General features: G+C 39.5%; 1 protein-coding gene and 1 non-coding gene across 4 annotated transcripts; both read left to right on the plus strand.

Annotated features, from left to right (window-relative positions):
• ben (bendless) lies at positions 1–19259 on the plus strand. Of its 3 annotated transcripts, none has more exons than XR_010436567.1 (3): positions 1–224; positions 326–465; positions 19203–19259. XR_010436567.1 is itself a non-coding variant. In XM_064684685.1 (3 exons), exon 3 carries the CDS (start codon positions 3048–3050, stop codon positions 3501–3503), a length of 456 nt encoding a protein of 151 aa, XP_064540755.1. In that variant the 5' UTR covers positions 38–224; positions 326–465; positions 2973–3047; the 3' UTR covers positions 3504–3521. The 3 variants fall into 3 exon arrangements, 2 of the variants coding, with proteins under 2 accessions (XP_064540755.1, XP_064540756.1); XM_064684685.1 differs by lacking the exon at positions 19203–19259 and adding an exon at positions 2973–3521 and having other exon boundaries at positions 38–224; XM_064684686.1 differs by lacking the exons at positions 326–465; positions 19203–19259 and adding an exon at positions 2973–3521 and having other exon boundaries at positions 38–224.
• Positions 19260–20992: 1733 nt separating this feature from the next.
• TRNAS-CGA (transfer RNA serine (anticodon CGA)) lies at positions 20993–21074 on the plus strand. Its single transcript has one exon. It is a non-coding gene; the product is annotated as a tRNA-Ser (tRNA).
• Positions 21075–22367: the final 1293 nt, after the last annotated feature.

Genomic DNA, 22367 nt, shown 5'->3' on the forward strand with positions numbered 1-22367 from the left:
CACAACACATGCAAACGACAGCCGCACACGTATGCACAAACACAAACAAAACGTGTGTGGAACATTTTTTTTCGACGTTCACAATTTTGTGCGGAGCTGGGGAGCTGCTGGAGCTGTAAAAAAAAGAGCCAGCGAAATTCTGTGAAGAAATTTGTTATTACAAAATACTCAAATAGTGTGTGGTGTATTTAGTTATTTGTATTTGTGTGCAGCGCTGAGTAAATGTGAGCAATTCAACTGCACAACTGTGCTTTCATTTTTTTCCGGTGCTTGTCATACAACTTTTTTTTTTGTTTTAATTTTATGTTGCGTTCCCTTCGTTCAGTGCAAGTGCAAGAACAACAACAACAATTGCAGCAGCAACGCAAAAAGGATTGACTAAAATATATTTCTGCATACGTTTTAACCACGCACTTGTCTTATCTTTGTGCGTGTGCCCGTGTGTGTGTGTGTGTGTGCGAATAGGTAAGTTGCTTTTTAATAAACTCACAATTGCCGAAAAAAAAAAAAAAACAGAAAAAGAATCAGAAAACTGCGTACGCCTTTGCAGCTTTCTTTGTCCATCATTCTTGCGTTTCGCTGAGCTTGTGTGTGTGTGTGTGTGCGTGTGTGCGATAATTTGGCAGCTAATTTCAGTTTTAGTTCTTTAATTTAATTTCTGTTGCTTAACTTTAGCTGGCTTCATATTGTTATTGATTTTTCATACAACGTGCGTGACAAATGTTGCCGCTAGGCCCCTCACCCCGCCGCTATACCCAACCTTCATACTTTTTTTTCTTCTTCTTACAGTCGGCATGTGTGTGTAGCGGCTTTTGCCGTGTGTGCGTGTGTTTGTGCGAGCGTATGTCGCCAAGAAATCAATAAATTTTAAAATAAAAATAAATATACACACTGGAAAACAAAGCACTCACATGCCAGCACCAAATTATACATTCCTTTTAGTCGTCGTTGTTGTTGATGTTGTTGTTGTTCTCTTTCGTTTTCGTGCCATTCAAGCTGATAATTAGCGGTTGTTGTTGTTGTTGTTGTTGCTGTTGCTTTTGGCAGCCTTCTGGCATGTTCTTAAATATTTCAGCTTTTTGTGCGCTGCATTTAAGCGCCACGCGTTGCACACAATGCTGCGTGCGGTGCGCGGCGCATTTGAATTGTGCTCTTGTTGTTTTTATTCCTCTGCATGTGCGTTATTGCCGAGCAGGTCTTTAAATTAGGCACACACACACACACACACACACATCTTGGCAGTCAAATGGGGTTATGTAGCAATTAGAGTTATACACGCTTCAGGTTTTACGTGCATTCCGCAAGCTTTTTTTTTGTTGTTTTAACAAAACATTAACTGAAATATAGAAAATTTGAACATTAAAAAAACTTACAGGCAATTAAATAGAATGTAATTAAATTTGAGTCCTGCCTGTGGATGTTTTTTAGTACAATCCGAATTGGCTTAAAGTAATCGGTCTTGTCTTAAACAAGAAGCGAGCCTTGCCTTATTAATACCAGAGATCCTAAACTCGACTTCTCTTTTGTTTAGTTACGAATTCATAGCTCGAAATTTCCATTCTTAGAGCTACTTAACTCATAGCTGGAAAGACTCTTAACCAACTGTGAGAAGATTTGTAATTGCAAGATTTTGACTTGGGCTTTAGCCAGACTAAGATATGTATCTCTTATTGATTTTTTGAGCCAAGGCCTATTTAGATTCATTTTTACATATATATTTACATACATGCATAAATAGATACATACACATATTGTGTGCAAATATATATATGTATGTACTACATAGATACATACATATACATATACACATACAAATATTGTGTACATACATATGCATACATACATATACATATACGTACACAAATGTTGTGTACATAAATGCGTACATACATATGTACATAGATACATATATTAATGCATATGTATGCACACATACATACACGCATATATAGAATCATTCATATTTAGATACATATAGAATAGGGGAAGCAAATTTGGTCAGCATTTCGTAAGCGAACACACATAGCGGACATTACCCGGCCTTGCCCGGGCCAAGTTTTTTATCTCGTGAAATATAATATATATTTTCACCCATTTTGCGGCAGTGGAAATATTTTCGAATGGATTTTCGTAAACAACAAATTAAATGAAATTTATATGATTTAAAAAGAAAGGACACAAGGCGATCGCAGGGATAATTAACAGCTGTAAATTTTTAAAATTGTTCAAAAACGTCTTCAATCAACTTATTCAACCTGTAAACCATTTCACGGCAAATGTGGTACACGATTTTATGAACATTTTGAGGGATCTATTCGATGGGATTCAAACTAAATTTTGATGAACTTTATGAAAATCGATTTGAGACGTGCTTCAACGATTTTTGAAATCTGGAAAAATGCGAGAAACATATTGTTTTTCATCCGTAGGGTTAAACGGCTAGATTTAAATTTTTCGGGCGGAAAATGGGTGAAAAGAATGTCAATAATAAAAAAAAAACAGAATAGCTTTAATGCTGCTTAACTTAGGGTATCTGCTAGTCGACCAAGTGCACTTTGCTGTCAACGCTTAATACTTGTTGCTGCCGCCAAATGCAAATCTACAGATAGTTGTTTAATTGTTGCCTTAGACTTGTGGACTGCACACACACAGGAAAGTCACACACACACACACACGCACACACACATGTCGCTTGTATCTGGATCTGTGGCATCGCATTTGTATCTTGCAGCTGCTGCAATAAAATGCAGCAGCGCAAACTTTTTGCCGTTTGGTGAAAGCGAAAGTCGAAGAAGGTGGCAGCGAGTCCAGGAACGTGCCACACCTGCCACACCCATACGCACACACATACGCACACCAAACACACGTCCTTGAAATACACTCTAGAACCACAACAATAACAACAACAACAGCAGCAGGAACTTTGTGAGACTCTCAATTTTCACGCTTTCACGCTCTTTTGCCATTTTCAGAGCACAACAACAGCAACAAGAAGAAGCAGAAGAAGAGACAGCAGCAGCAGCAGCAGCAGCAGCAGCAGCAAGAGGATGTCCGGTCTGCCACGTCGCATTATTAAGGAGACGCAGCGCCTGATGCTGGAACCGGTGCCGGGCATCAATGCGATACCCGATGAGAATAATGCACGCTATTTCCATGTGATTGTCACCGGTCCGAACGATTCGCCCTTCGAGGGCGGCATCTTTAAGCTGGAGCTCTTTCTGCCCGAAGACTATCCAATGTCGGCGCCCAAGGTGCGCTTCATCACAAAGATCTATCATCCGAACATCGATCGTTTGGGCCGCATCTGTCTGGACGTGCTGAAGGACAAGTGGAGTCCGGCCCTCCAAATACGCACCATTCTGTTGTCCATTCAGGCCCTGCTCAGCGCACCCAATCCCGATGATCCGCTGGCCAACGATGTGGCCGAATTGTGGAAGGTCAACGAGGCGGAGGCCATACGCAATGCCCGCGAATGGACTCAAAAGTATGCGGTCGAAGACTGAAGCGCATTATGGGGGGAGGGGGGGGGGGCGGGCAAGTGGGCGGGGGGACGCAGCTGCCAAATGTGCGGATGCGATTGGGTGGGTTGGGTGGCTCTTGGTGCCTGGCTGGGGAGGGGGGGGGGGGGACAAAAGGGGTGGGGCAAAAAAAAAATATTGCAAACAGAACAACAAACGAAATGGAAGCGAAACAAAAGCAAACAAAATTCATATAAGATATAAACGCAGATCTTTATATATACATATATATATATATATATATATATATATATTTGCTGTGCGGCTCGCTTGATGTGCAGAGAAGGCCGCTCTGATTATGCTGCAGTTGATTATGATATAATAATAATAAACTATGTTATAAGGCAAACAACATGCTCCACTAAAAATAAAAAAATAAAACAATAGATCAAAGAAAACCTCATATGGAACTCCGTAAATGTTGTATACAATAATAGAAAACCCAGGCATATGGAGTTCTACAAAAAACGCCCTCTCTTAATATCCAGGGAAACTTCAAACACACACGGAAATAGTTCAGCGAGTAGAGAACAATATACTACATGAAAACAAAATATATATATATATATATTGACATTTGATATTAACGTTGTTCGTACATACATATGTGAGTAATAGTGCCGTTTATATAGTATAAACATTTGCTTTAGGGGAACCGAACCAATCGGCAAATCAAATTGTTCATAAACGTAGAATTTCCAAAAAAATTCCGAGTCGCATTTTGTGGCTTCTTGCATTTCTTTTATTTGTCATGCGAAATTTCCTTTTGATATTTCTATTAGCCTGCTGCCGAGATTGGGCTCCGGTTCCTCAGCTTTTTTATCAATGTGTACGAGACATCAATGATAAGAAAAAACGAGCCTTTTATGGAATTAGTACTTTACACACGTAAATAATAAATAAATAAAAATAATTCATTTTGCTGGTTTTATTTTTAATTCAAGTCGTAACGGGTCTTTAAATTTAAAGCTTAAATTAAGTGTCTGCCGCCTCTTGAGCTTGACGCCTCTTCAAATGGAGTCCACACCAAGCTGGAAAGCTGCGGAATTTCGAACGGACTTTGGAAACTCTTGATTCAATTTTTTTGTTTTAATATTTAACGAAAATATTTAAAATTTAAGCTTGCAACTTTAAGTACAAATTTTAAACCCAAAAGCAGCAAGTGGAAAGTCGGAAAATATTTCTTTTGAGAAATTAAAAAAGGAAAAAAATGCAAAAATGACAAATTCGGAAAACTAATTCGGATTAAAAATGATAAAAAGAAAAAAATGTAGTCCCAAAAACAGTAAAGAGAAACCTTTGCTTGATTCGGAAATCAAATTTTTCAGATTTAAAATTAAAAACATGATTCTTTTTCCAATACTGGTCAAATTCTAATGAATTTTTCGGAAAATTTATTTTTCAGGTTGGGCATTTAAAAAAAAAAATATCCAAAATACTAAGAAAATTGAAAAATGAAAAGCAGAACTTTAAAAATGACAAAAAAAAAAAAAATGTGATCCCGAAATAATTCAACCAAATGTATACAAGAAACATTTGCTCGGTTCAAACCATTTTTTTCAGATTACAAATTAAAAAAATTCAATCCCAAAACAAACAATGGGCAAATTCTGATAAATTCGGAAAACTTGTTTTTCGGATTGGAACTTTACAAAAAAATTTTATTCCAAATACCTTAATGGGAAAATTCGGAAAATTTCTGAAAAATTTTTTCAGCTTTAAAATAAAAAAAAATGTTACCTGAAACTTTAATGGAAAATTTTTAAAAAATCGAAAAACTTATTCAGATTGAAAGTTATAAAAAGAAAAATATGTAGGCTCAAAACAGTAAGGAGAAAAACTTAGCTTCATTCAAAATACAAATATTTCAGATTGAAAATTAAGCAAAAATCTGAAAAAAAGCGAACACCTCTGACAAATTCGGAAAACAAATTTTTCAGCTAGACAATTTTAAAACTAACAAAAATATAAATACGAAAAAAAATGGAGGAAAACCTGTGATAAATTCGAAAAACAGTTTAAGATTAGAAATTTAATAAAAAAGCATTTTAATCACAAAAACTTTAAATGGAAAATTCGGAAAATTAATTTTTCAGATAGGAAAAAAAAAAAACCTAATAACAGTAAACCTAATAACAGTAAAGGGAAAACCCTTGATAAATTTGATAAAAAATTATCAATATGTTTTTGTTTGTCTAACTAAAATTAATCTAAGTGGACATTTGTCTAAATATGGAAGTTGTCTGGGAAAAATTCTGAATTTATTCTCTAATTAGAAGTCTATCATCAACCTGAACTTTTTTTGAGTTCTTTTATTATAGTTGCCCAGAATTACAGAATAGCAAAAAAGGAGCTTACAGAAGAGGAGCTGGACTGTCTGCCCTGCTGGTCCTTTGAGTGCAGTTGTCAATCATGCCATTGTGTGGGCGGTTTGGGCTCTCAAGGGCTGGTCACAGGGGGTGGGCTGGGATGGGGTGGGGTGTGGTGTTGTGGGTGACTGTTGCGGCTGATGCGGGTGCGAGTGCATGCGAGGCCTTAACCCTTTTTATAGGGTGGCCAAATTGTTGGCCACACCCCGTGCCGTTAGCATATGCCTGCTGATTGGATGCGCGTCTCTGTGTCCTATGCGTCCTTCTTGTTGTTGTTCCTGTTGCCGTTGTTCTTGCTGTTGTTGTTGTTGTTGTTGTTGCTGCTGTTTCGCTCCTCGAGGCTGTTGCACACCAGGCTCTGGCTCTGGCTCTGGTTTTGGTTTCGCCTTTACCTCTGACCAGGCCGAGGCAGTCAAATGTCGAACCTAACGATTTTTTTTGCTGCTCTGTTTTCGCCCTCACTCTGGCTCTTCCGACCAGCTTGCTGTCTCTCTCACTCGCGCTATCTCTCTCTCTCTCTCCCTCTCTCTCGCCTTTACGCTTCCTGACTGTCTGGTTGATGTATATTTCTTCTGCTGTTTTTTTTTTGTGTGCAGTTCCATATAGCTTTTTATCGCATTACACACGCTCACACCCCCGCCCCCGAATTGTTCAACGCATATGCAGAGTGACCAGCTCTCTGTAATTGAGGGGGGGGGGGGTGGAGCGGGCGAGATGGTGGCGATAGAGGTGGCGGCGGCGTTTGGCTGAGCGCTTGAGGTGAGGATTTTTATCGGCAGCAGCTTCATTGTGCTGTGCGCTGTGCGCTGTGTTTGCATAGACAAAGGCGAGGCTGAAGCCGAGGCCGAGGCCGAGGCCGAAAGCCCGCAACCAGGGCGAGGGAGGACACGGTCATAATCGGGGGGCCGGGTGGGGTGGGAAAGGGTTCTAGGCGCCAGACTCGGGCTTGGCCAGCTATTAATCGTTTTCAAGTTGAAAGTACACAGTGCACAGAGCTCCTGCGACCGACTCCATGTGTGTGGCACCTGCTGCGGGCCACTGGTCGACCCACCCAAATTCCGCCTACGTGTGTGTGCCTGCGTGCCTGTGTGTGTGTGTGTGTGTGTGTGTGTGTGTGTGTGTGTGGCATTTGGCAGCGCCCGTTGTTGGTCTTTATGCCACGTTACCTGCAGCAGTTGCGCAGCCAGCAGATAAGACATTGTCCCAGCTCCGAAAGCCGGAAACATTAGGCCTGCTTCGATCTGCTGGCATCGCTTCCACTGCCACAGCCACTGCCACAGCTAATGCTACTGCAACAGCCACTGGTACTGCCACTGCCACAGCTGATTTATGTGACAATTTTGCGTTGCGCTCATAATTCGTGGCGCGCTTTATCTGCAGATCTTCAAGCTGCCCGTTCTGCTCCTATCTTATCTAACTTATGTTGTCTTATCTGCAAAAAAAGAAAAAAAAAGTAAGCAAAACTGGTTGTTTATCGAAACGTTAATGCATTTGTGCGCGCAGTGTTGGTAAGTGGCTTAAAGATCGCCAGAAAAAAGCTCAGAGATTTATTTATTTTTGGCAGAATGTTTTAGCAGCCCGAAGCAGCGCTTTTATTAGCTGATCTTTCAGTTTTAATACATATGTTCGATTAGGCAACATTCTTTAAAGTGTTGTGAACTCCTCTAGATATCATTGAGATAGTGTTGGTAAAGCTCGTCTGCAGTAAGTTCTGCGAATTGATGCCATAATGCAAAATCTGGCCCATAAATCGAGCTTCAACTTTAAGCTTTAATATGTATAGTATTCTTAAAAAGTGTTGAAAACTTCTTTAGATATTAATAAGTTAGCATGTAGTGTTAAAAATTTTTCTGTCAGTGTTGGTAAACTATATTATAATAGATAATTTGATTATCTTAATCATTCGACTATCAAAAAATTTCGATAAAACTAAGCTTAACGAAACGAACTACGTATTAATCCTGGACAGGGATATATATATTTGTATATAAATCTGAAGCGAAGCAGCATATATTCTATTTAGAGATAAGCATGTGTAGAATAGGACTTAAGATATGATCAAACCACATATGTACATGAACCTGAAACGGAGTCAAGGGAGATAAACTTAGTTTCTTCCGCTTAACTTCAAACTCCATTTGTAATATTTAATATTTGTGTCTAGTGTAGACAAAGACTCATTTTAAAATATCTATGTAAAATATGCGCTGCGGCATCTTAGCCCGAAGAAAGCCGGGTAATATGCGCTAGAATACTTGGATAAAAGACAAACAGACAAACAAAACCGAACAAAGCCGGGTAATATGCGCTCGAATACCTGGATAAAAGCAAAACAAACTAAAGTGTATAAGTTGGCCATTTGTGGGAAACCCAACAAATATTTCTAGCTATTTATCTACCTATCCAACTAACTATCCACACATTTATCTAACTTCCCAACTATCTACAATGTTAACTGTTTAAATTATCTACAAGCACAACAAATGCCCCGTGTTGTGTGTGCGAATGATGCAGAGGAAAGACAAATAAACAATGCATGAAATATATATACAAGGAATATATATGAATACGTGTGCACTATATATACATATATACACATATATATTTATATGTGTGTATATATATATATATATATATAAGTAAATAGTCAGCAGACAGTTTTTGTTGGGCATTTGCAGCAACTGTTTTTTGTGCCGTTCTGGTCAGAAACAAAATGCCCAAAACGCTTTCACGTTCATCTCGGCCAAAAGCTGGCAGTAGTTCCTTGTGTTTGTGTGCCTGCGAGAGAGAGAGAGAGAGAGAGAGAGAGAGAGAGAGAGAGAGAGGGGGGGGGGGGGGCTGGGGCTGCTTGGAGTGCTTGTTTGGGGCTTTTCGTCCTGCTGCTGCATCCTTGTGCTAGTCCATTCGCACAAAACCGAAACAAATAATTGATGAAACAGCAAAGCGCACGTAGGGATTTTCGAGCCGTCTCTGCCGCCCCTCCACCCCGCCTTCTCCCAGCTCCCAGTCTCAGGCCTTGCAACGGCTCGGGCGTGCTCCGTGTCCTCCGCCTGCTGCTGCGTATGAGGATCCGGCAAACGTAGCCGCCCAGAGACGCATGACGTTGCCCACATGCGATGTTAAGTAAATGCCATGTACACACACACACACACGCACACACATACGTGCAGGTCTCTCTGTGTCCTAGCATACACATACATATATTTATATATATATATATATATATATATATATATTGTATATATATTCCTGTACGTGCGCACTTATCGATTTTCTGCTTCAAAAACGTAATGCGAAATGCGCCCAAAGCGGCGTCGGAGTTGCTTGCTCGACGGTCAGACGGACAGACAGACAGACGGACGGACGGTCGGTTGGTCGAGCTCAACTAATACCCAACCCAAGCGACGATCCCCGCGCTAGCCTCGGACGGACAGACCCCCCCCCCCCCCCCGCCCCACGCCCCACCATCCCCATCTAGCGCCACATAGGCGTGATACGTAGCTCTTGCCAAGTCGTCCCGTTGCCGTGCAAACGCACAGCGAACAGCAACAACAACAACAACAACAACACACAAACACACACACATAGCGTTAGTTGGTCAGAGAAAAAAACTTATATTTCAGCCAACAATTTTTGTGCAACACACGAACCCAACGCCGCAGCCAGCCCAAAGCAAGCAGGCAACAATAACACGAGCGTAAATTATCTGCATATAGACGAACTTCTGATGCCCTCAACTAATTCAAATTTCATCACGTTTACTCATACAACAATAACGCGCAAGAGTTTGAATATGCAGAAAATATGTCTCGCTTGGGCATATTATAAAAAGCATAAATTCCCGTTCATAGCATAATTATGGAATTTCGACAAACATATCAACAATTTTCACTAAGAGTTGCATAAGATGTTCAAGTGCGGCCAACTTAACATGCAGGCAAAGTGTGAAGAAGAAGAAGTAGAAGAGGAAGAAGCAGAGCAGTTGTAGCTTTGCTGGCGCAGCCAACTTAACAAGCGTGCTAGATATTTGAATGCGTTTAAATAAAAACAAATGAATTGTTTGGGTTAGTGTGAAATAACTTTTTAGCTTTTAAATACACACATATAATTTACACTAACTAGTATATCATATCATATATATATATTAAAGCTCTAAATATTTGTATCTAGTATATTTGATATAGATATTAGATATATATTTAAATTTGTAAATTTGCTATATATATCCCTAAAAGATATACTTAAATCTCTAAATATCATAAACTTATTAGATATTAAATCTATGATATATTATGTAAATCTATTATATATCAAATTTATAATCTTATATAATATAATATATCATCATAATAGATTTATCAAAATCCAAATATTTGAAATGGATATTAAATCTATAATTATTTATTATCTTTAGTTAAACCTAATAAATATTTAAATTTCTATGAAAAACGCTTTAATTAGCAACAAGAACTTATTCAGGTCTTGAGTTCTTGGACTGAATATGGAACTTAATGGAATATAATATTGATAAATAAATCTTGGCATAACCTACTTGCTTTACTTGGCAATAATTACATAAATAAATCTGAAGCAATCATAAGTTTTTGATGCACCTACCGTCAGGGCGTGCAACGTGCGTGGGGCATGGTGTGCAGGTCCGTGCGTTGCATATATGTATGTAGGTGAAGCCACATATGTATAGACCTAACTTGCCACGGCGCTATTCCTACGAGCGCAAAACAAAACAGAAATACAACAACAACAAAAACTATCCAACCAAACAGAACCGAACCGAACTGCAGCGAACCGAACCAAACGGAGCCCAACCCAATATCAAAGCCAAAAACCCAAAACCCAAAAACCCAAAACCAAAACCAAAGCGAGGCCGCACTCGAATCCAATGCAGTCCAAAACGCCCACACACGCAGCGACTGAGGAGGCCAGAACGAGGCAATACTCGTTGTCGCACACACACACGCACACACACACACACGCACACACAAACAGTGGACAGCACAGAAGCCGTGCTGGGCCGCCATTTTACTGCGCCCTGTTGTGCAGCCTTGCACCCTTTTCATGCACTGGGCTGCAGGTGTGCGCACTCCGTGTATGTGTGTGTGTGTGTGTGTGTGTGTGTGTGCGAGAGGGTGTTTGGGCTATGGTGCGCCGTGCAATGGGGCCGCCGCCCGCACTGCGTCCACTTGGGTTTGAGGGCTTTACAAGTTGATTGCGAGCAAAATTTCCGACCTATCGCATGCAGTAAGCGCCGTTGCGTTTTTGTTGCTGTTGTTGTTGGGCTGCATGCGTGTGTGCCAGACAGCAATACACAAACACACACAAGCACACACACACACACACCACCCAGCGAGGCATTTCATGTGGGTTGCCATTTTGTGCGAATTCCTCGCCTCGGTTTTTGTGATATCAATTAAGGATATGTTCGCTTATTTTTCGGAGCGGTAGGCAGACACTGTGTGTGTGTGTGTCTGTGTGTGTGTGTGTAGTGTGTACACATAGTGTCTAGAGTCCAGCCACGCCTCACACATACACACCCTAACACTAACACACACACACACACACACGAACATGCACATACACTGCAAAAAACCACATTTTGGTCTTTAACCTCCATTTGGAATAGTTTCAATAGCTTAGCTTACCTTTTTTTAGGTTATTTGATTTATTTTTTTGTCATCTATTTTTCTTCTATTAAAACACACTTTACTTTAGTTACTGGTGTATTTTATTTTACTTATGTCTCACAATTAACTATGGTTGATAAACTTAAAGCTTTTATTTTTGCGGCATCACAAAAAACTCAGAAATGCGTATTAAAAGTCTATATATTTCTATCTTGCTCTCTCTATCTCTGCCTCTTTCTCTTTCAATTTTCGACCTCTCTCCTTCTCTCCCAAAAAGATACTATTTTTGTATATTTAAATATATATGTTATTTAAAATATTGTGGAGAACAATAGGGTTTCATGGGGTTCTTTGCCTCCAAAAATAATATACCACCAAAAAGTACTAATAGTATTTTTTAGTATATTTTAGTATATTTTATTTATCTTCAGATAGAAAATATTACTAGAATAATAGAAAACAAGTATATTAAACGAATTAAAATACATATTTAATTTAAAATATTCCCGAAACCCGAAAGGGTTACATAGGATTCTGTACCTTCAAAAAGATACCACTAAAAAGTTCTCGAACAAACAAGTATATTTGGTATATTTATTTACTACATAATTTGATTTCAAATGTTCCATAATCCCATATAGTTTTTGGGCTTTTCGAAGTATTTCAAATCGAATGCAATTTGTTGGTTCAGTTGGAATTTGAATTCGGTGATTGAAATTTCGTGCAGTGTAGCTCCATATGCACGTCATGTAGGGCAAAAGCGGCGCCCAAGTTTGCAACATCATGTGCAGCTCATCTATACGTCCCCAACGTGGTTCGATGCCTTGTTCTATGCTTTTTTGGTCAACAGCCAAACGAGACAGCAAGCTGCAGCTGTAGAGCGAGAGGGCAGCATTGCACAAAGCCAGCAGAAAGCCGGGGGGGCGGGGGACAGAGCGAGAGGCAATGACCAGGAGTATGCGAGTGAGTGAGATAGAGAGAGAGAGAGAAAGAGAGAGTGCGAGGCAAGGGAGAGTTGGCGCAAGCACAGAGTTGCATGTGCGTGTGCTTAGCAGTGTGTGCGTGTGTGTGTGCGCGCCTTAATGGAAATTGGTTTTATGCATGTTGGCTTTTGTTTATTTTTACAATTTTGATGATGTTTCGCAAAATGCGAGTGCCAGCCACAGCCGCAGACGCAGCCGACCAGCCGACCAGCCGACCAGCCAAATGGACATATCATTGCTGGCCTGCCTGATTGCCCTCTCTTTGTGTGTGTGTGCGTATGTGTGTGTGACCGCTTTGTGTTGCTTTTCTTTGCGTGTCGACTGTACTTCCGGTCAGTGCATTGTCTGCGTGTGAGTGTGCGTTTTAGGCAGTACGATCAAGTTTCAAACAAAATGGCGCACACTAAATTAGCTCCAAACAGTTCCCCGAAATGCCCGCAGCTTGGAAATAGCTTAGGCGAGGCTACATATATCAATATATATAATATATCAAGTATTTTTTAGGAGAGCCCATTTATTTTTTTAACAATAAGGTATAGTTTAACTGGCACTCTATATAAAAGGTAATGCTCCCATATATGTAGATTAGATGTCAGCGTTTAAATCTAAGTTGATAACTTGGCAATGGGGCTAAGGCTTAAATAACTTGGTTAATTAATAATAGTTTTAATAGTATTGTTTTTTGTTAACTAAAGCCAGAAGCTCGAGATAAGAAAGCTGAGCTGAGCTGAGCAACTACTTAGAAGAAGTTGACTATGAGATTTCGTTAAGCCAGCTCTAGGTGAAAGCGCTGGTTCAAAAGAAAGCTCCTACAGAGTTGCTAAATGTCCGTACGTACGTATTTACTTACACAGTAGCCGAGTCGATTTAGCCATGTCCGTCTGTCTGTCCGTCCGTCTGCCCGTATGTATGAACGCAAGGATCTCAGAACCTATAAGAGCTAGAGACTCGAGATATGAAAGCTGAGCTGAGCAACTATTTAGAAGAAGTTGACTATGAGATTTCGTTAAGCCAGCTCTAGGTGAAAGCGCTGGTTCAAAAGAATGCTCCTACAGAGTTGCTAAATGTCCACACAATCTCAAGAACATAAATTAAAATTGTATTTTAAGGTATAAAGCTTATTAACTAAAGCTAACTAACTTGAGCTAACTAACTTAAGCTAAAATAAATTAAAGCTTTCTTTATGAAACAACACTAAATATGATTTTCTTTTAGATTCAGATTGTTTTTATGTATGATATTGATATTTTCCATCTATTTATATCTATAATAGACATATAGTTCAATGCATAAATATTTAAATCTATATTTGAAAAACATATTTAATCCACAATATATGTATATCTATAATAGATATATCAAAATCTCCAAGTAATAAATCTCTGAATATTTTAATCCAAAATAGGAACCCTAATAACCTAATAAATCTTTAATAGAAACGTTTTCGGAAGCATCAAGAACAAAAGCAGATCTCTAGTTCCTGTGAGGAGTATTGAAGATAATAATCGAGTTGTAGCCAATTGAAGTTAATTATTAAATTGTGATCAATATAACTTTCGCTCTTAATTTAATTTCTAACACAAATTTCTTTGTGTTACAGATAGTTTTCTCTTAGAGCGCTGTTCGCTGGGTAAGAAGAAAATTGCTTAAACATGTTGCCAAATCGGGGTACATCATTAATCACGGTTCGAATGCAGTTGCAGCAATCGCCGCCCGCCCCACCTCACCCGCCACCGCACAGCCAAAGAACTAGGCAATGAGAAGGACAACACACCTACCATAAACAGCAGTTAGTTAGGTGGTGTTGGGCGGGGGGTGCGGGGGCTAGTTTGCGGGTGGGGGGGGGGGGGGGGGGCTAGTTTGCTGGCCGCTGGTCGCTCGGTGTTGTGGGCCAGGCCATTGTTGCAGCCACCATCAATAATAACGCAATGTGGCAGCCAACTGTCAGAATTAGTTGCAAGCATTTATTTATGACTCTTTGTTGCAAAGTGAAACTGGAGTTGCAGTTCGCGACTGCCGCATTGTTTTCTCTCTCTCTCTCTCTCTTTCTCGCTCTCTCTCTCTTTCCTTTTTTTGGGCGCCGCGGCATTGCTCACCTGTCACTGATTTATGGCACACTAATCGGCCGGCAATAATTGGGCAAAGGCAACGTTTAACTAGCATCACATATCCGGTCAACGGAGCTCACAGGGCTAACCAGCAGTTTACCAGCCACCCACAAAGCGACTGGCAAATTGCCCAACCTCATGTCAGAGACAAGTTCGCATTTAGTTGGCAACTCACAGTTTCTGCACAACATTCACTCAACTCACATTCAATGACTTTCGCAGTGCGTGGCATGTGGATCGCGGCAAGTGCAGAGCTTATTAGCATATTACCTGGTAATTAGATGCATGCAACTCATTTTAATTGCGCCTGCTCTTCGTCTATCCAACAACTTGCGCACTTTCCCAAGCCACAAACACAAACACAAACAACAAGCAATAAGCAACAACAGCAACAACAGCAACAACAATATTTGCCTTGTTATCTAAGCCTTTGTGCAGAGCTTATCCAAAGTCTTAGTGAATGATAGTTTTTTGCTATTCAGTACTTTATAATACTCTACTTTTGCGCATTTCAGCTTAGCCAAACCAATTAACATTCGCTTTTTGCTGAAATATCACATGTTCTTTTTATACCCTGAACCCATCTAAAATGGGTAAAAAGGGTATAGTGTATTTGGGCGAATGTATGTAACAGGCAGAAGGAAGCATCTCCGAACCCATAAAGTATATATATTCTTGATCAGCATCAATAGCCGAGTCGATTTAGCCATGTCCGTCTGTCCGTCCGTCCGTCTGTCCGTCTGTCCGTATGTATGAACGCAAGGATCTCAGAACCTATAAGAGACTTGAAATTTTAGCTGTAGGTCCTCCTAGTCCCCGCGCAGATCGAGTTTGTTTCCGATATTCGATAACTTGCCCCGTTTCCAAGTAATCGATGAAAATCGATATTGAAATCCTGTTTTTTGAGCAATTTCGGCCAGTAATATGAGCTAGAGTCACCAAACTTGACATGTAGCTTGTAGAATTGTATATAAATATATCAAGTATCTTTCATTTTATACCTATCGCCTGTTGTAAGAAGAGGGTTCAGGGTATCCCCCAGTCGGGAGCTCCCGACTAGAACCTCTATCTTGTTTTATATTTGAGCGCTAATTGACGCTCTTAACGCTTTAAGAAAGCTTTTATTACTTTAGTGTTGATGCATATGTGTGTCTGTTGGTAATAAGCTTAAAGAGTCTCTGAGCACATTTAGTGCTTATTATTGTTATAGTATAATAGTTGATATTCCAAATCCGATTAGCTGGAGACTGCAGGTCTCAAGAGAATGATATTCACGCTGTCGCCTTGCACTTGGACGTTAAGTTGCAATGAAAGTGAACTTATATACGCTTTGGTCATTCATGGAAAAGTTTTAACTTCGTTTTGCGAGTTGGCCAAGTGCTGCAGCCACAGGTGGCTGACACACACACACACATATATATCTATGAGTTTCTTTATATATATATATTTAGAGAGAGAGAGAGAGAGAGAAAATATATAGTATAAGCATTTCCGTCAAATTTTACATTGGTGGGCTCTGTGACGCCGTCGGCGCCTTACAAAACACTCGAGAGCGGCAAACATGCAACACAATTTGCATTTTCACTTACCCCGCTGCAATACCCATCCCATCCCTCCCCCGTCGCCTAGCCACCCACAAGCAATCGCCCTACCGTGCAAAACGCGCATGTTGCAAATGATGAAGAGCCAGCTGTAGACGCAGTAGCCGAACATGTATGCTGCAAGCTGTGGCTGTGCCCGGGCTGTGGGGCAAGGTTCGGCTGTTGCCTCCTACATATAACTAAGCTAACCCCTCCAGCAGCCCTCCACACCTGGCTTTGCTCTGAGTAGCTTCCATTTTAATTGGCGCTTAATGTTAGCCAAATGAAATGCAGAAGCTGAAATGAGTTCTTCAGCGGTTGTTGTTGCTGCCGTTTATTTGCGCTCCGTTTGTTGTTTACCTGTTCGCTTAAAAATCCATTTTCATTTTGACACATTTGCATTTTCGTTACAAATTTCGCGAGAAATTGCTGCTGCGGCCGTTTCTCGATTGTAATGCGAAATGCGAAAAATACAAGCTGAACAAATTTAACAACGGCACATTTAGCGGCATTGCACGACTAGCAGCTACCCTCGTTTTGGCTTACAAGCCCAGGCATTTGTGTTTGTGGAACATACAAAACAAACATATTTCTATAACTAGTTGCACCAGCTTGTTATATATTCTGTCTAGTTTGGTCAAAAGGAAAGAGGCACAGATCAATATCTGTGCAAACTAATTAAGTGTATACATACATACCCACATACATACACATATGCATACATACATTCATATAAACATAAATTTATACATACATACATACACACATACAGGCATACATACAAACATAAATATATACATACATACATAAATACATACATACATGCATACATGCATACATGCATGCATGCATACATACATACATACATACATACCTACCTACATACATGCATGCATACATACATACATTCATACATTCATATATTCATACATGCATACATAGATACGTACATACATTTGTACATACATACATACATTCATACATACATACAAACATAAATACATAAAAACATTAATACATGCATACATACATACATACATACATTCCCACATATATATATTCATACATATATACATTCATACATACATACTTACATACGTACATACATACGTACATAGATACATAAATACATACAAACACACATACATACATTCATTAAGACATTCATACATATGTACATACATTCATACATACATACTTACATACGTACATTCGTACATACATATATATATATTACTTAGAGATACATACACTCATATCTGCATATACATATATACAGAGTATTTATAGATATCTACGCCGACCCAAAGAACTCACATACAACTGAAATATTCTGATATTTTCCCAGCAGTTGGTAACCTGATTTTCAGATACCCACATGCAAAAATACCCAAAGAAACAATATAAGTCGGGGCCGGGCTATAAGCAGAGATTTTGTATTAGATTACCAACACAACTTTTAATATACTAATTTTATTCAGAGCAAAAAGTAAACACTATAAGTCTTACTTGAATTGATGAGAATCGCATAGTAGGGCAATATTTGAACAAGCTGCTTTTGCTTCTAAATTTGCTGCGAGGGGGAAGTAAACTTCATCAGCGCTCGAATGCACTCATGTATATATTTAAAAAAGTAGATTTAACTTCGTTTATGAGAACCTGCAAAGTGCGTATTAAGTTAATTAAAAGCTTTCCCTACTGTTTCGGCGGGGCTTGAATTGGGGCTAACACGTAGTCAGACTCTGTGTGGCTTGTTCTAAGTCGCGTTCGTGGTTTATTTGGATCATCTTAAGGAGAAGGCTCCTGTCACAGCCAGCTAACTATCAATTGTATTTGGACATATGGCGACTAGCTTCTGTGCCCAATGCTGGGGCAGACGCACAGTTTGACAGCCACAGCGGCAGGACGCAGGCAGACAAATAAACCGCAATGATAAGCAGAATGCGAGGGCGTACGACACATGCAGGGAAAGCAACTTAGATTGAGAGAGAGAGGCGGAGAGAGGGGGAGGGGGACACACACACACAGAGACAGGCTGGCAGGCACTTGTGCATTAAGACTTTGGGGGATTCTTGGGCCATGTACGCACCACGCACACAGCCAAAGCTCTGGAGCGTACAGCGGGGCGCGGGCTGCGGGCTGCGTGTGGCGCGTCCTGCTGGCAGGGAAAGCCAGGCAGGCAGCCAGGCAGCCAGGCAGCAGAGGAATCGACAAAAATAACTAAAAATACGAAACAAAAAACGAAGAAGGTTGTGGCAGGTTCAACGAACTCGGCTCGAGTTTTTTTGGCATGCAACAAAAAGGTAAATAATTTCTACTTATATACATATGTACGTGCGTATGTGAGCGTACTTACGCAGTGTCATTGAGACGCATAAGCTCGTCAACAGAACGTAGTCAAATTTGAGGGCCTCACATATTTACGTATTTCAATAGAAAATTTGTGGACTCAAATATGATACCTCCCACAGATATAACTAAAAATAATCCATTGTGCAATTTCTGCTTAACAACTTTTTCAGTTTTATTTCAGCTTTATTTTAAACCATTCTTACAGAGTCATTAAATGTAGTCAAAAGGTTATATACTGTTTAAAATATATCAAATAGTGTGCAAAGATTTGATTTTTCCCGCATCTTTTACGTTCCAAGTACAGTAGTACACTACAGTAGTTACCTTATGTGATGTAAGGTTTTCCATGTGTGGAAAATGGATGGAATTCTTTTGTGCTTACCTTACGATTGGCTTGTAACTTTTTTTCGAAAATCTTTGCGAACATTAATAGGAAACACATTTCGTACTTTTCAACGAAATTCACCCACCTGCGTGGAATATTGAGGATTATGACTGATTATGGGCCTTGCTTTTCCTGCGTTTAATTTTTCTCATTTCCAAACGTCTCTCTTAACGATCTTTCACACAATATGCCCTTCTCTCTCTCTCGCCATTATTTATCCTTTTCTTATTCTGAACTGCTTTCTAATACATTTCTTTCCTTTTAGGTTTGTGTATATCGAAAAATCTGCCTAAGTTCAATTATAGAAATAAAATAATCAGCCATCTATGTGATTAAATGGGTAAGTAAAGTACAAGTATTATTTATACCATAAACCAAACAGCCATGAACATAAAGCCAATCCTTATCCAAATCGGTTGAGTTTAGACCGAGTTGTGGAGGTGGGAAATTTTGACCTATGTCTATATGGGAAATTTGAGGGTACCATTTTCACATGAATTTTGACCAAGAATAATATTTCCAGATTTAGATGCCAAACTGATTGAGAGGCCAAATCATGAACAAAAAGCCAAACCTAACGATAATCGGTTCCATTTTAAATGAACTTTGGGGTATATATAATATAATATATAAATATATATATATATCAATATATGTATATATATATATATCAACTTTTAATTAATTATTATATGAAGTCTAGAAATTTCCCTAATTTTATTGATTGACAAATAAAATTGGCAATTAATAGACTCAGCGTAAATATAGGCGATACATACATACATACATATACATACATACATATACATACATACATACTTACATACATATGTTACATACATACATACACATATACATACAACTAAATAATCTACAGATTATTAAATACGATGGCAAAAAGGTATCCAGAGTTCTTATAAAAAATTAACAAATTAATCTCACATTTATCTATATATCATTTATCACACTAATACATAAGCTTGAATTGGGAAAGTATGAATAATAGTTGAAAATGAAAATGGGGAAATTCACATTAGGTTAAGCAGCCAAAGTTACGACAGCAAAAAATACGTATAAATAAATCGGAAAAGTAACAAAAAAAAGGGGTGAGGGGGGGGGGGGGGAAACTAGCACTTGATTATAAGAAAAGTCAACATAAGGACGCAAAGTTCCTACAGGTACTTTGACATAACCGTGGCTGGGAAGTCTGACCTGTGCCGAGGCCAGACGTGAACTGCAGGAAGCAACAACAATGACAACGACAACAACAATAACAAAAACAAGAAGAAGCAGACAGCAACAATAACAAGCAAGGCAGCCCCCAGCGTTTGCACCCCCCTCCCCCCCCCCCCCATTCGCCCGCTCCAAATGCGTTTTGGCGCAGACAAAAATTATCGATCCAGCCGAAAAAACCCACGCACACACATACTTATACCTAATTGTCAGTGTGTGTGTGTGTGTGTGTGTGTGTGTGAGAGTATGTATTATTTAAGCAGCCCAAAGTAAAACACTTGAGCCGCTGCCACCCAAAAAAAAAAAAAACGAAAAAGCAAAGGCAAGAAAAACTCAAACATAAAAGTGGAGGACGCAACTTTACGCTGGGCTTCTACCTCAAGGGAGCGGTGTGTGTGTGTGTGTGTGTGGGCGGGTGGTGTTGTGTGTGTGTGGAGGGGGGCGACAACGTCTGCGTGGGGTTGCCCAACAAAATGCGCTGTGATTGTAGTTGTTGCCTTGGCAGAAAGTCAACGCTCGTGCAATTTATAAAATAATCATGACCTAACACAATAAGCTGTAAATAACTGGCCATGTTCTTGTGCATATTGTATTCCCATTGCCCACCTGCTCTGCCCCCTCTCTGACAGCACATAACTGCCTGCTTATGTGCACGTGCGTGTGTGTGTGTGTGTGCCTAGAATTTGCTATACATTGAATTTGTGTGCTATAAATAGCACACTTGCTCCCGCTCGCTCTCTCCCGCTGTCTCTTGCTCTCTCTCTCACACACAGCTACACACTCTGACTGATAATGCTCTCTTGGCAGCGTTCGTCAACGTAAGCAGTCGTGGCCGAGTGGTTAAGGCGTCTGACTCGAAATCAGATTCCCTCTGGGAGCGTAGGTTCGAATCCTACCGGCTGCGGCAATGAAAAAGTCTCTTTTTATATTTTTTCAAATTAATTTATGTATGCATAAGCTTAGCTATCAAATTATAAGTATTTAGAACGAAAACAAATTGATAAATAATAATTTCTGACATTTGCTGCTTAACTTTTTAGTTATGCCGCAAAATATACTTATTTTCGATTGCTTGTGCTCAGTTGTTGACATTAATTTAAATTTAATTTATTATTATTTATTCATTTAATTTATCATTGTGTTTTTTTATAAAGTCAACTTGCTATTTTTTTTTTTTAATTAGTTCTCAGTTGTTATCTTTTCTAATTAGGCTAATTGGCTAAGCCATTTGCAGTGTGACCATATTTTAAAGCTAACAAAATTCATAGGGCGAAAATTTATAGATATATTTATAAGACAATTTATAAAATTTAAATGTGAACTTCGAAATGCAAAAGACTTTAAAAGACACGACTTATTAGTATATTATACAAATGCTTAGGTTTATCTAATTTATTAATTACAAGACAAACCGATCTTAGCAGCTCCGTTAATGGAAAAGCTAAGGCTAATTCGCAACTAGGTTTAACCTCATGTTAAATATGCTGATATGGGCTTCAGCAAGTGTTTGGTAGATTTGTATTGATGCGGCTGCGAATGCGTTTGCTTTAGATAGCGCGTTTTTTCTAGCAAATCTTTTATTTATGCTTTTGTCTCTTTTTCTCTCACTTTCTCTCTCTCTTTCTCTATTTCTGGCTCTCTTTCTCTCTCTCTGCCGCACTCTTTTTCCCTGCTTAAATTTGTGTGCTGCATAGTTGAGTGTACTTACAAATATATATTTATGGTAACCGCGTGTCACATAATCAAACTTGGCAATCGTGGCGGCGGCATCAAGCGCACTTGGACTTGAACTTGGACTTGGACATCGACAACGAGCCACAGACCAGATGCCACAGACCAGAGATCCCAAGAGACCACAGACCAAAAAGAATAACAGCCCAAAAAAACAAAAAAAAGAAGAACGTTAAGAAAAAAACGAAGAAGAAACAACTTCAAGACGTCGACCACCAACGACATGCAAATGTAACTGTGACTGTAGCTGCAACTGTGTGTGTGTGTGTGTGTGTGTGTGTGTGTGTGTGTGTGTGTCGCTTGGCTGATCATTGTTAAGATCAACGACGCTGGCCATGAATGGGAAACTGAAGCTGAAGTCCGAAAGGCGGCGCGGCGCATGAATAAAGCAGTCAGTTAGTCAGTTGGTAATACATTTTCTGCTCGTACTCCTCTTGCCAGCTAAACAATAACAACAACAACAACA

This window comes from Drosophila montana, unplaced genomic scaffold (genome assembly GCF_035044405.1).
Source record: "Drosophila montana isolate Dmon_TW-CO22-7 unplaced genomic scaffold, ASM3504440v1 contig_2954_1, whole genome shotgun sequence".
NCBI lineage: Eukaryota > Metazoa > Arthropoda > Insecta > Diptera > Drosophilidae > Drosophila > Drosophila montana.